This window comes from Lethenteron reissneri, chromosome 4 (assembly GCF_015708825.2).
Source record: "Lethenteron reissneri isolate LAM-NWPU_2019-01 chromosome 4, ASM1570882v1, whole genome shotgun sequence".
In the NCBI taxonomy this organism is placed as follows: Eukaryota; Metazoa; Chordata; class Hyperoartia; order Petromyzontiformes; family Petromyzontidae; genus Lethenteron; species Lethenteron reissneri.
The window spans coordinates 11452737-11467949 of NC_083782.1; the positions used below are offsets into that span (position 1 = coordinate 11452737).

At 45.2% G+C, this 15213-nt stretch overlaps 1 protein-coding gene across 1 annotated transcript in view; it reads right to left on the bottom strand.

The window, feature by feature from the left end:
• Window positions 1–15213, bottom strand: part of LOC133350641 (sperm flagellar protein 2-like) — a 43151-nt gene that overhangs the window by 17778 nt on the left and 10160 nt on the right. The window contains 13 exon segments of the mRNA XM_061565234.1: window positions 982–1151; window positions 2432–2486; window positions 3704–3981; window positions 4719–4822; window positions 5721–5792; window positions 6189–6277; window positions 6949–7168; window positions 8182–8344; window positions 9593–9780; window positions 10243–10431; window positions 10853–10973; window positions 12219–12295; window positions 14733–14873. Of these exon segments, the coding sequence (XP_061421218.1) occupies window positions 982–1151; window positions 2432–2486; window positions 3704–3981; window positions 4719–4822; window positions 5721–5792; window positions 6189–6277; window positions 6949–7168; window positions 8182–8344; window positions 9593–9780; window positions 10243–10431; window positions 10853–10973; window positions 12219–12295; window positions 14733–14873 (1867 nt within the window).

Here is a 15213-nt window from a genome sequence, read left to right on the forward strand (position 1 = left end):
CTGTCTCAGGCCATCACCAGGACTAAGCCCCCCAGGGCTGGCTGACATGCCGTACTTACTCTGGTGCTAGAGAGAGGCTCCAGACGCACAGTTGCACTACTGTAACAGTAGCTGGCGCGAACACCCGAGTGACACCATTTATCTTCTTGGTTCTTTCGGTAAAGTCACGTAGAATGGAAATAATACGCAAGCAGCCGTCCTCAGGTGGAGAACAGGTCTGCCTGTTCTCCACCTGAGGATGGCTGCTTGCGTTGTGGCCGAAACGTCGTGAGAATTATTTTATTATGTTTTATTTTAATTATTTTATTATGTTTTATTTTTATTATTTTATTATTTCCATTCTACGTGACTTTACCGAAAGAACCAAGAAGATGAATCCTTGCAGTCACGAAAGCTTTAAATCGAAAAAGACACCATTTATGTCACTACACATGTATCGAATCCCATGCAGGCCTTGCTTTTCCGAATGAAGTCCTTCTTTCCAAAAACACTCCATCCTGATATCGCTCGCCTCTTCATTTAATAATTTTGTTCCCGGTCAAACTTTAATAATTGCAAGAAATATACGGTGTGTACATTATTGTGTTTTCCCTTTGTGTTCGTCTGCTAGTTTCTCTGTGATTTTTGTGAGTAGATCGTTTTAGTTTTGCACGTATTTCTATTGAGTCCAACTGTTGCAGCGGTTTTCGTTCAAATAACCTCTTCAAACATCTCCTGCAGTTCATTTTTTCGTAATATTTTGAATTCTCAGCAAAACTTGTTGTACCTGCCTTTTGTCTTACTCATATTTCCTTAAGTCCAAATGATCTGTTTACACACTGTTTAATGTGGGGGGGGGGGGGGCACACACGACGATCAGGATATATTTTGCGTACTCTCAGCCATGCAGTCACAATGCAAAGAATTGAACGCAATGCTGCCTCTTATGATCTGTGTAAATCAACGAGCTTATGCAAATCCACTGATGGGAATTTGTATTACCTTCAGGCTTACTGATTTGCTGCTTGTGCAGAAGGGTTTCTTCAAAGATGCGCTTCATTCCCTGGTAAAACAAGTCCTGATCTGTCTCGGCACACACACTTTGCAGCACTCCGTGCCTAGGCCCAAACCACTGCTCCAGGTCAGGCCAGTGTTTTTCAAATCCTACCAGCCTACATGCACACAACACGCGCACAAAAATTAAAACATCCACAACAGCAAATACTAGTCGCTACTAAACGGTACGTCTCTGCTCATGTGTCGTCTTCGCAATGGCTAGTGTGACAAACATTTTGAGAGCTTTCTTTTCTTTGAGTGCCAGTAAACAATATTTTCTCCACAATACAGGATTTTTTTGGTTTAGATCGAGTTAATATAAATGTGTCGTTAAACCTGCCACCACCCGACAACATCCAATTAGTAAGGTAAGATTGTAAATCTGAGTACACAGATTGTAAATATTGTAGATTTGCTCTCCAACACACCGGTGTGCTGTACTTGTAACGAATTGGCATATTCTGTTTGCTTAACAAACCTTACTAATTGGCTGTGCCGGGTGGTGGCGGGTTTAACGACACATTTATATTTACGCGATCTAACCCAAAAAAACCTATATTATGGATGATATTAGTCACGTGTTAAATATTTTCTCGACGGTGCTATCAGTGTCATGCAATAGAGGACGAGCATTCACTTGAATCCCTCACAGAGCAGCACGACCCCTTCGCAGTCAACGGAAACAGATGTCACAGAGCGACCTCTGAGATCCCTTCAAGTGATTTCTGGTCCACACAGTAGACAGCAGCACTTTTAAACTCGCTCTGCCATTGAGGGTTAATATTTCGTCGCACAACTGTTTAAACTGATGTTCTTTTAATTCTTAGAGATTGAATTTACCCAAATTAAGTACAAAATGCAATTTTATCGTGGATTCTCTTGGGTTCTTTCGGTAAAGACACGTAGGTGAAAAATTATAAATAAAAATAATAAAATAAATATTAGAAATAAAGAAATCACAACGTTTCGATTGCAACACAAGCAAACATCATCAGGTGTGACAACCACAGCAAGGACATTTTTACTGAAGTGGGAGAGAACCAAAGAGTATGAATCCTTGCAGTCACGAAAACTTCAAATCTAGAATTGTAGATCTTTGTGCAATCTTTCCTGACCAGGATGACATCATCAACTCAATACACTTGAGAATCTGGCTTAATCAAAAGCGGCTGTCTGGGTTCAAACCCAGGATCTCAGCGCTGTGCTCTGATCTCTAAGCCACCCGGCCACCTGTCATTCAGATGGACATTATGGATGAGCAAGTAAGTAACGAGACAAAAGCTTATAGATAGAGGGAACAACACCTTGTGACTGACCATAGGCAGACAAGAAGAATAAATAAGGGTGCTACGGCGAGGCTAGGGTGGTGCCAGGACTAAGTGCTGGCAAGCGTTACTTGTTGGGTAGTTGATCCAGGTCCACCTCCGCTCCGTTTTTAACAGCCTTGGCACCTGCAAGATAAACTGCGCTTAACAAATGCTCTCAATGCTCTCTTAGGTGTGTTTTGTTTTTCCGGGTCGCTCTGCTTGACGTACGACGTTTCGCTCGACGTGCTGGGAGAGTTTCATCAGCAACTGAACACTTCATTCCGAAAAAAACCCGTAACACACATCAGAGATGTGTGTTCAGCATCATCGGGCGAATTGCCCGATGATGCTGGATGCAATTACAAGCGAAACGTCGTACTCAAATTGTAAATGTTGTGGTTTCACGCTTCAACACACCGGTGGGCTAAAGCAGTGAACTATTTGTCTTTTGTCAACGTGACACTTTTTTACTGATTGGCCGTGTCGGGTGGTGGAGGGTTACGACATATTTATAAATAACGCGATCTAAACACAAAAACGTTGATTATGAATAATATTGGTCGCGAAAGCCTACGTGTTAGAGTTGCACGCTTGGAATTCAACTGATAGACCGGAAGTGGAGCACATCGCTTAGAGAATATAAGCAGGTTACAAACATTGCATTAACTGTTAAGAAAAATTAAGCGGGCTTGGGCAGGATACATTGCTATAGCACGGATGATGGCCAGAGTTACAAGGAGGGACACACGCCTCAGAGGACATGCACCATGCACTGTGGAGATGGAGCGACAACATCAGCTCATGTGCAGGTGCTTAGATGCATTCTTGCATTGTGAGACCCTGATAGTGTCGGCAAAGCCTTTATCCAGCAGTGGGTAGGTCATGATTGATGATGATGATGAATGAAGGTTATAGCGCTGGAAATAAATATAGTTCAGTGCATGCCAGAGATGGTGATGACTTTGGGAGGAAGCTATCATCAAGCAGTGGATAGATCAGGGCCTCTGATGAAGTGCTACAACTCTGGGCATGAATGAAGTGATGTGTATGACTACGGCTAATATTTTTATTTCAGCAAACAAGGTCTGCAGAATTATATAATTATTTTTCAGAAGCGACCTAGCCACAAGTGATAGCTCAACGAAGTGGCTTATGTGGAAAATTCTAAGAGTCAAATACTCCAAACGTATGTTGATTCTAAATTTGGAGGTAAAAACCAGAAGACTAGGAGTAAAATATAGGCGGCCACAGGGAGAACATGCATACTTCAAATATACAGGCGTCAGGATTTGGCATCGAACCCAAGATATCCTGTATACCAGGCTACTGTGTGTGCGCGTGTAAGTCCTCACAAGACGCACTCTCAGCTCTTTCGAACACAGCGCTGTTGGACAGCGTGAGGACCAGAGCCAGGTCCAGAGCGGGTGGAGGAGGTGGCGCTTTGGGTGGGGCAAAGGGGTCCTGCACCAGCAGTGACACCTTTCCGCTAGCGGTGCCGCTACCCTGCTGCCCCAGCTCCTTCGAGCTTCCTTCCTCGAGGTCTTCGTCCCATCCAGTGAGGGCCTTCTCCAACAGCTTAGCCTGTTGCACTGTCGCAGGAAAGCCGTCTAGTATCCAGCCCGTCTGCTCCGGCAATTCCCTGGACCACCAACACACGGATACACACGGCTTTGGGTGCGTCTCACCAACGCTAAGCAATTCCTGATACAGGGATACAATCAAAACGGTGTTTCATAGTTTTTTTGCCATTGAACCAGACCAAGAAATGTACAAAAATAAATCTAATAGGATTGATATATGTCAATACACTTCAGGATGTGTTTATAGCATCTAAATGTAAGACAAAATAGTGGAACGTGCATCATAAAGAAAAAGGAAGCAAATACAGAAGAGCTTGCTTCTCTTTTCAGCGATGACAATGGGGCGCAATGGGCAGGTCCCAATACCCACGCTTACCCACACATTTCACTTGTCATCCACATAAATAAGCGTGAATAAACATGGGAATTAGGATGGATTTCCTGCCACTTTGGGATAATTATGCATCTCATCTGTGCTTTGGACGGTGAGTGGAGCACGTCATTCATCCTATTATGGCATTCAGCCTGTTAACTGCACCAAAGTACAGATAATAGTCTAGCTTCATTCTTTTCTGGCCTCATGCTCGACTCATGATACAGGCAAAGGGTAGTGTTACCCCGAGTAGTGGGCAGTGTTAGCTAATAAGTGGGTGAGAGCATAAGCAGTAGGCAGGGCCAATGCAGACAGAGGGAAGGATTGCCATCTCCCCATGTGTCCTGGCTGAGTCTCCTAGAAATGTGCCGTGATTGGGCGACGTGAATGCACGGTGGAAGTCAATGAGACTGCCCCACAAACCTCAACGCCTGCAGCACAAGAAATACGAGAAGCTGGTCAGGGACCACGCCTCCCTGCGCCAGAACTTCAGACGCTTGTCTTCCCAGCTCCACGCGGCACGGCAGCTACATCAGCCACAACAACGGCAACCACAGCAACAATTCTCCCTGGGCATAGGTGGTGGCACCACAATGACGATAACCCCCCCCCTGACTTGTCAAATTTTTGGGATGAATATGCTACTTTTTTTTTTTAAACACAGTTGCTAAGCACAGGACCCAAAGGCCCAAAACCTCAAGCAGCCAGCAATAAACTGGCACATTCGAAGTTGCAATAGATAAGGGTCTAACGCATTTCTTATATTGAATATGGTTATTATGAGAGCTTGGAAAAATGGATGCAGTCCAAAGTGGAGGGGCAGTGTTAGGGAAGTCTGGGTGATGAACACGGTACAGATGAGCCAAAACAAGTCAGTGCCTGGTAGACCAAATCCTCAACACGGGTGGAGGAATCAATGAGTGACGGTGATGGGAACAGTAACAGTGTGGTAGTAGCGATACAAGAGTGACAAGGAGGCGACAGGCCGCCGGTGAGCAGGTGACAGGAGTGCATCAGCGAGGGCTGGCAATTGGAGAGTGCTGCCCCCCGCAGTTATTGCTATAGAAGGAAACTGCATTTCAGCTGGACCCAAAGAGTGACCAACGTAGAAGTAAGAAAAAGCTTGTACAATGAAGTGATAAGAAGGAAACTGGCACTATTTGGACACATATGTAGGATGGACAACAGGAACATTAAAAGTGTATTGTTCGTAAAAATGGATGGAACAGGAAAGAGAGGAAGACCTAACAGAATGGCTTGGCGACGTAAGAGATTCACGCCAGAAAAACGTGCACTACTTGAGCATATTAGCACAAGACAGAGAAAAGTGGAAACTAATGACAAAATGTGCAGTGAACACCTAAGGGCTTTCTGCCCATGGATTGTGATGATGTGATGATGCACCACGTAGGTGCGGTGCCAGACCTCAGCATGGGTCACAGGGTCGGCCTCCTCATGATTGTCATCCCCTTCTGCCACGATCCTCTCATCGTCCTCCTAACAAAGAGTTCCACAAACTTCACTTAAGCGTTCACATAAAAACGATCCAATCCTGAACTCATGACTTTAAACTGAGTTTTATTATTATTAAACCAATGCTACCGGAAAATGCTGATCCAGAATGGCCATAGGGTTATGAACCAAAGTGCGATTAATATTATTATTTTATATGGCGAGAATGATTGTGTAATTTACTATATACAATTCAGCACAACAGCAGAACATGGATGTTATACAATTCAGCGGATAACAACTACTGTAGCTTGTTTGTACATTGCTCACTCGTGTCCTCTCCTACAAACGAATGAATTTGGTAGAGCAAGTGCTTTAAATTCCTGCTTATTATATTTGGTCAGAAATGAACGAGGGTGCCTTCAATCACTCAGTGGAGACCTCATGCTCAGTGGGGTAGAGGCTTGCATTGTAGGTCTCCATAGACTCGAGCAATAGAGCAGACACGTTCAACGTCACCAGCGCACAATCTGGAGGCACAGACAGCACATCCATTAACAGAGTATCAGAAATGCACACTTAGCCACGTGGTCATATTGGACTTCTTTCGCACCGTACGTTCAAGTTAATTTAATAGGTATAGCCCTGTGAGCCATTCGGCTCTTGAATCGGGTGCAACCGCAACAAACAAAAAACAAAAACATGAACAAAAAACATCTTAAAGTGAATATGTGACTAAGTGCAAACAGAAAATCCAAGAAAAGATAGCAAAATATTGCAGAAAAAACACCGTACACCAACGCTGTGTGCATAGCCAACTCATCGGAGGTGCGGGGGAAGGACAACAAAGAGCACACTTATACAAACGTGTGCTCAGCCACACATTCAATTATGTCCACAAAATAAATTCATTTATGCGAGCAGGCATATTATCAACATACTTCACCACGCTGGTCAGTGTGGGTCGGTGAAGGGGAGAGCCCAAGTGCTGGTTCAGCTAGTCATGGCCTGAAATCAAACTTAGGTTGCGATGTTTGTAGCCCAGTAAGCTAACCGCAACGTCATCACTCCCTCCAAATGCAATACATTATTCACATGACCGTAAACATTCTCACAGTCTATGGCTTTTAGTGGGATGCATCCCTCTTACAACAGAGTAGTGCGTTGGTGTATGGCTGCGGGTGTTACACAGGCATCGTACCTTGTGACAGGCGTTGCAGACAGCTGGTTTTTCCCGAGAAGGGCTTTCCCAGAACGCAGGCACGGATGGAGGACGGAGGCAAGGCGACGGGTGGTGCGAGTGACCGTGGAGGACGCACTAATGTGCAAATATGCCGTACCACGTGACCCAAGACGGCATTGTTGGGGGGCGGCTCCACGGCTGAACTGCCATCCACAGCTTGCCACTCTCCTTTCATGCCCTGCAGGGTTAGCGATAAGGAGAAGCTTTAACTGGGCAAGTCTCTGACACGTTTACGAGTCTTAACACGCGTTGCCCGCCGTAACGTTCAAAGTTTCGCTCCATGTTCTGGGAATTTCGTTCGGTACTGAACCAAGTGACCGATTCGGTTCACGAAGAAGCTCTCAGCATGCGCAGTGAAACGTCGAACATCGCGACAAAAACAACAGGCGGTGCAACGTGACGAAGGTGTACTTAGCTTGGCAGGGTGGTTCCGTATTAAGCGCAGCTGTACATTGCTGTTGATTTCCCTTACATTTACTCAAGACCTCCTTCACAAAATAATTTTTTTCGTACCAATGAGCTCTTACCAGGTGCTAAATAAAAGATCACCCATTAATGAATGAATTTTTTCCTGCGACAAACGACACGAATGTGATATAGATTTTTCTTTCTTTCATTAATTAATTGAAGCCTTCATAAATAATGACGACAATAATAATAAACCCACCGGTAAACAAAGGAGCCTTACGGAAAGGCCTGACACACTTTTCCCGCTACTTTCAGTGAATTGGATAAGTTGCTTTGGTCTGGTTGTTGCGAGCCTCTGGCATGGTCTTGGAAAACTTATGCAACTTGCAGAAATGCACATGCATTTATTAAAATACACTGCTTGTAAAGGTACCTTTCACCCTCGTTTTACCATATATGGACAGATGGATCAGAAACATCGACAATGACAAAGAAATTAGAACAAATCAAGATTGAACAAAAGCTGAAAACTGCACAAAGAGATAACGACGCTAGGAAAAGTAAGTGGCCTTGGGTAAGTGGTTGAAAATAACAATGGATTGTCAGCCAAAGGAGGAGATGGAGCGATAAAATTAGCTCATGTTCAGGCGCTAGATGGACAGCACCGTGGTGGGGCATGACGATAACTTGGGAAGGACATCATCGAGCTGTGGACTGCTTGTGGTTGATGAGGATGATTGTGGTGGTGGTGTAGTATCGTTGAAAGAAGTGTGCACACCGCACCAGGTAATCTAAGAAGTCTTGCTCATCAAGCGCTGCCTGTGCTTCCTTGTGGGCCATTGAAACAGTGGACTCGGAAGTGTCCTTTGGGTCGGGTGGGTCGTAAACAGGCAGCTCCAGCACAAACAGCTCCCTCCACTCGCGCAGCAGCTGTTTCGGGATATTCCTGTACAGCAACGCAAGTGTGCACGCTATTAATACTTGGCGAATATTAATTACCTGCAAATCACTTAATTGGGAGTACACAGCAAAAATTGCTCCTAAATGGCAGAATACCTATTTGCAGGCCAGGAGACAAGTCACCGTATGCTGCACAGGGACAGCTGCCACTGGGGGTGCCCTTTCAATTGTGTTGAGATGAGATTTGATGTAATTGGCTTATCGCGTGTGGCTAGCACCAGCACATGATGTGATGGTGTGCCCAGCACCACACCCGGCTGCCTTAGCGAAAGAAGTTCAAGTTTTTCAAGTTTATTTCCCCAGTGCATATTTGTACACACCACAACAGGCACTCATTTAAAGGTGAGTCGACCTCGTGAAGGCTTAGAACCGGATACAAAATTCGGCACTGATGTTAATCGTGAGCCGAAATCGAACTCTGGTCGCCGAGTTTGTAGCATAGACCGCTACACCACCACTCCCAATGTGCTTGGTAAGAATAACACGCACAGAGACAAAGATCGCACATATAGTCTATAACGGACTGTTGGGACAAGCGCTGTTCCCAAAAACCTATGAACCACACACACAAAGACAAAGACCCCCGTATAGGCTTCAACAGACTGTTGGGGCAAGTGCTGTTAGCGAGTATCAGTGAAGACTGCCATGGCACACGAGGGGGTAGGTGGCCAGCACCACATCCGACCGCCTTTGTCTCCCTAGTGGCGGTGTTTACACACCACACCAGGTACTCATTTGAGGCTGAGTCGACCTAGGGGAGGCCCACGACAGATTCAGATAATCGTCACTGGTGTTGGCCGTGAGCGGGAATCAAGCTAGGGTCGCCGGGCTCGTAGCGCAGTGCGCTACCCACTACTCCGCCACTCCCAAGGTGGTAAGAGTAGCATGTAGGCCTCGGCAAGGCAAGGTAATTGTACCCTTTTTACCGGGTAAAAGGGTAAAGGTGTCGACATGCCAAGGGGTAAGGGTAAAGGGTAGGGTAAAAGGTAGGCTCGTTGCTTTTTACCTTTTACCTTACCTGCTAAAGGGTAAAAGGTAGGGTAGAGTGATTGTATTGTGGTAAGGTAAAAGGTAGGGTAAAGGTAGGCTCGTTGTTTTTACACTTTCACCTTACCTTGCCGAGGCCTAGTAGCAGGTGTAAAGACAAAAAACAAAGATTCCCCATATAGTTTTTAACAGATTGTTGAGCCAAGTTCTGTTCCTGAAAATCTATTAAGCGCACACACACACACACCTGCCGGTGAGTTCCCTATACTCGGCCTGCCGCGTCGCCAGGTCCACCACATGCAGCACGATGCCCATGCACATTTGCTTGTGCCAGGCATGCCGAGCAGCCAGGCGCTCCGCCAACAGGCGAGCGTGCAGCTCCCGCTCGCGCTCTGCCTGCTCTCGCTGCTCCTCGCTTTCCCAGCGCGAACGCGCCTGCGTACGTGCACGCGCGCGCACGCATGCACACCACGACGCTTACACACGTGTACGTCCTGAAGATGCATAACAATGCCTCTCCGAACATAAAGCAGGGGCAGGGAACCTTTACCTTAGTCAGGGCCAAATAAGACTTTTATATTGCACCCAGCGGACCACACATGAACAATAATCATAGAAAAAATAACGTTTGTATGTAACTCTGCTTTTACAGTGACAAAAGCGGCTGAGCATGCAAAATTTTTAAACACTGTTGGCACGTTGAAAATATTCAAATCTATGACCCAATTACTGTTGCTAAGATGCTTACAGTGACGAATAAATGTTATTCGCGGGGTTTTTACGGAGCGGTGGGCCTCATTTGGCTATGGGTCAGTATGAAATGTGTAGGTCAGATCTAACCCATGGGCAGTAAATTCCCCACCTCCGACGTAGTGTGTCATCTGCATACCGACTCACAGCGTCAGCGTCCAGAGCCTCCATGAACTCGCGATGACGGCGTTCAGCGAGCTGGTAGTGGCGCTCCAGACGGTTTTGCCGCACCGTCTCCTTGTGCTGCCGCGTTAGCAGCAGCTGCACGGCAACACGCTGCTCCTGCTGGCTCTGTCTCATCAGCCGTCCCACCAGCTCCTCCACCCGATCCAGCTCCTGCACAATACAGCAACATCTTTTCCAGTGATCCCACACCCCCTGCTTATGAAAGTGACCACTTCTCTGAAATGGAATCGTTACAGGAGAGAACAAGAACTGAAATGGGAGCAAAGAAACGTGGACATGTGCATGCTTGGAGTTGTACGGAGAGAAAGAGGAATACGTGGACTTCAGAAAATATGCAAAGTTAGAAGCACCAAATGGACCCTTAAGATTGAGTGAGCTTGAGCAAGAACGGATGACGGCTGATGGTCGAGATTAACAAATAATTCATGACAATAATATGATTAACAATATTCACGATTTAATAATATTTAGCAAAACAGATGACGCCATTATCTCATACAATATTTCAGAGCATCGCCAATATCGCAGGAACCCCTCACTTAATATACATTTTATAGAGACGTTTCATAACCTCCATATCCCGCTGGGCCTGAAGTTGATGCACCAAAACCGCCCTGCGCCGCTTCTCTCGCTGGTTCCGCGCTTGTCCATCCTCCTGCAGCCTGCGCCGAATCTCCCCCACGTACTCCATCCTGTTAGACAGTCAACATCGTTCATGAGGCTATTAACATATACAAACACGGAGACTATTTCAACCGAGAAGATGGATTCCGGCTTGGCAATCATTGGAAGGATTTGATAAACCATTTCGGGTCTTAATTGATTGTGTTCACGCTTACGGTGACTTTCAGACCGCATTCCATTCTCTGCTCCCCCCTCCTCTTTTTCGAACATAGATGGACTCGTCCATCTGGCCAACTGCCAAATCGCTGTCTGTGGTGCTGACGTTAAGAAAAAACCGCCACTTTTTAAATCCTTTATATTAAGTTCTCTTGCTTGCTTGCTTGCGCGCTTACGACCGTGCAAATCTTTCGGTCGTTTTTAACCCACTTCCCGTGATCCAATCGAGCTGACATTTTGCACACAGACTCGTTGTGCGTGACAATTTATTTTCGTGAATTTTTTTTCTCCAAAATTTTCAACATTTTAGGAAATATTTAATTACCAATTGCTTAATGGTGGCAGGCAATCATCTGACCCATAGGTGGCAGCCATCTCAAGCCAGAGGACGAGAGGACTCTAGCCGCCACGCATATAAAGGATTTATAGTGAAAAACTTTGCTTTTATGGGTAAATTTTTTTCAAATTTTCTTGCTGTGGATTTCACAGCTGATGATGATTGCTTGTGTTGCAGTCGAAACGTCGTGAGAATTTTTATTGTTTTATATTTATGTTATTTTATTATTTCCCTTCTACGTGACTTTACCGAAAGAACCAAGAATATGAATCCCTGCAGTCACGAAAGCTTTAAAGAAAGATTTAACATCCCACTTGTAAACTTTTACGAAGCGCACTTTTGTACTTGAGCAGGTATTACAACCTCCCAGGGGCAAAGCCACCGTGTTGGGGGTCAAGGGCTTGTGGACACCGCCAAAATATGTAGATATTGCTTTGAGACACCCACAATGTTAAACGTAAGCTAAACAGGCGAACTGATATAATGATATTAATAATAATTGACACGTTAAATGCTTGTACACGTGACAATTTTATTTGTTTGGCTATGTCGGATGGTGGAGGGTTACATGTCAAAAATTTGTCCACGTAATAATGTGGTCTCACCCAAAATACCAATTATGAATCATGATGTTAAATAAGGTTCGTCCGCAGTACACAGAGTGTGGCAAGAGTAATTAATGATAGCACTAGCAAAATCATGAATCATTAATATATTTTCATGATTTAATTCTATGTGTAGTGTGCAACTGTATACCTACTTGTCTGGATTGTCATATCCGGTACTGACCCTCAACTTCAAGGTTTTCTCAAAGAGATGTATTTCCATCAATGTATTCTAAAAAAACAAAACATGCAGCACGCATGAATGCAGCAGGGAATAGTCAGGTATAAATATGTGAGCGCTGGACACTTGGGATGCCATGATTTACTCCCGTTTCACAATTAAATTGTGTCTAGCTAGGCAGAGTTGATCCAGAGAGGTCGATCAGCGGTACAGCAGGCGGCTCACAATCAGGAGGTCGCGAGTTCAAATACTAATGAAGAGGCTGACTCAGCCCATCATCCTCTAAGGTCGTTAAAAACGAATACCACCCTTGTGGGGAACGCAACAGTGGTTGGCCTCTAAATAGACTCACCTCCCGCCACAGGAATGTGGAATTGCCAGAGCTGTAAATGAGAGGCTTGCACTGCCTCAATGCTCATTGGAGCAAGAATTCACTTTGGCTTCGACAATTCAGGCTTCTAATTTGACTCAAATTGACTCAAAGTCACATGAACCAATTACATACATGTACAAACGGAAAAATTTTGACGCTTACACAATTCGATGCGTTTATGGTGAATTTAAGAGACGATCTTAATCGATTAATCTGTGCATTATACATATCAACTAGCGTAAACTTAGTCTACCACACTTTAAATATAAAAAAATATATTGCTTTGCTTTTTTCCCCCAATGTTATCCTAATTGCACTATCGGCATCATATTACGAGATGAAGAATCCATCCAGATGTGTTACAGAGCGGCAGTGCAACTCTGTGTATTAGGGAATGGTCCACGCAAGCAGATAACAAAGAGCTGCCTATTCTAGATTTGAAGCTTTCGTGACTGCAAAGATTCATATTCTTAGGTTTTTTCGGTTAAGTCACGTAAGTAAAACATCAAAATAAAAGTTGAAGGGAGGTGGAGAGGGGGGGGGGTTGGAGAGCTTATCAGACTGTGGTATCCCCACGTGCAGTCTTTGATCACCGCTCACCCTCTGCCCCGACACGTTTCCATTCATTGTGTTGAGCACTGCGTGTTGTCTTTGATCACCGCTCACCCTCCGTCCCGACACGTCTCCATTCATTGTGTTGAGCGCTGCGTGCAGTCTTTGATCGCCGCTCACCCTCCGTCCCGACACGTTTCCACTCATTGTGTTGAGCACTGCGTGCAGTCTTTGATCGCCGCTCCTCCTCCCTCCCGATACGTTTCCATTCATTGTGTTGAGCACTGCGTGCAGTCTTTGATCACCGCTCCTCCTCCCCCCCGATACGTTTCCATTCATTGGCTACCACAGTCTGATAAGCTCTCCAACCCCCCCCTCTCCACCTCCCTTCAACTTGCTTATAAGGGATTACATCTTGAATCATTGCTTCACTTGATGCAGCTAATTCGGCTGTGACGGTCCCACCTGATGACGGAGACTTGTGTTGCCTCCGAAACGTCGTGATTTTTATTTTTCTTTTATTTTTATTTCGATGTTTTACTTACGTGACTTAACCGAAAAAAAACCTAAGAATATAAAGAGCTGCCTCTTAGACCCCTTAAAGTGACCTCTCGCCAAACAGTAGAGGGCAGCACTTTCCCACCCTCCCTGTCAACAAGAGTAAAGTTGGTGGCATGGCAGACAAAATAATGTTCTTTTCTTTCTCAGAACTGGAGTTCACAGAAATTAAAGTGCAGAACTAAATTTAATATAAAGGGGTTCTGTGTGCGCACTTGTTTGTTACCTGTGAGACTACCTGTGAGATCTTCACTCAAAACTGGTCTAGAGGAGTTGTACACCCCTAGCTGCCACTGCTATTCAGAATGGCCTGATCTTGAGTTTTAATTATAGTGTGCTGATCTTTACAGGTGTATTGAAAAAATTTGATACTGATACTCCTGCTGTTATGGAGTGACTCATGCAGCCAGCTATGGCTGCAAAGTTTGGTCGTGCATGTTATGTGTATCGTTTATTGTTAAATTTGAATCACAGTTCCTATGATCACTGTTCCATTGTTTTTATAGCTTTAAATTGGTGATTTTGAAAACTTTTGGTTTAGCCATGTTTGTTTGTTGTAGTACAGAGTTAGCCTGATAACTTTAATCTAAATTGTCGTATGGTTGTTATTTTTTGACTTGCATCCCACGGGGATTTTTGCACGCAGCGTTGAAATACGGTGTTTTTTCTGGAAGACTGCTGTTTTTTCCTGGATTTTTCTGTTGCGTGTTGTCACTTTAAGATGCTTCTTGTTGATGTTTTTGTTTATTGCGGTTGCACCCGAGTCAAGAGCCGTATGGCTCACAGGGTTGTACCCAATAAAGGATAACTGAAAAACAAGGCTAAGACCATCGACTCTCTACACTGCAGAACCTGGATTAATCACAGGCAACTGCCTGGATCGGAACCCAGGATCTCAGCTGTGCCAGCTCAGCGCTCTGACCTCTGAGCCACCCGGCCATCGCAAATCCACTCATTCTCAATGTTACGCAATGCCACGTCATTGTAAGTTGTGGCGCAAACTACCTGTGCGATGCGCTGCTGTTGCTGGTGCCTCCTGGCAGTGATCGCCTGGAGCGTGCGGTTGAGTGGTGGCGCAGGAAGGCGCACCGTAGCAGCCTGCAGCTGCGCCATCAACTCATCCTGTCGTCTCCTTTTCTGGTGAAGCTGCAGCACAGGCAATCTCAAAGCATTATCCACGCTACGACAAGCAACAGAGACACCCACCCCCTGCTATCGTCCAAGCATGATAGAACAACAATGAACGGTGTCATGGCCTAGCGGTAGCACCTGTACGTAAGGTAAACTTCTTTCGCACCATACGTAGCCAACCATGCTAATCGGTGCTTAGCTTCTGAGGTCTAACGAGTGTGGGCACATTCCGAGTGATTTGGTCATAGGCAGTGGTTTGATAAAGGCATGCAAAGCAAATATTTGTATATACAGTAAAACCTTGGATTGCGAGCAGAATTCGTTCCGGAAACGTGTTTGTAATCCAAAGCACTCG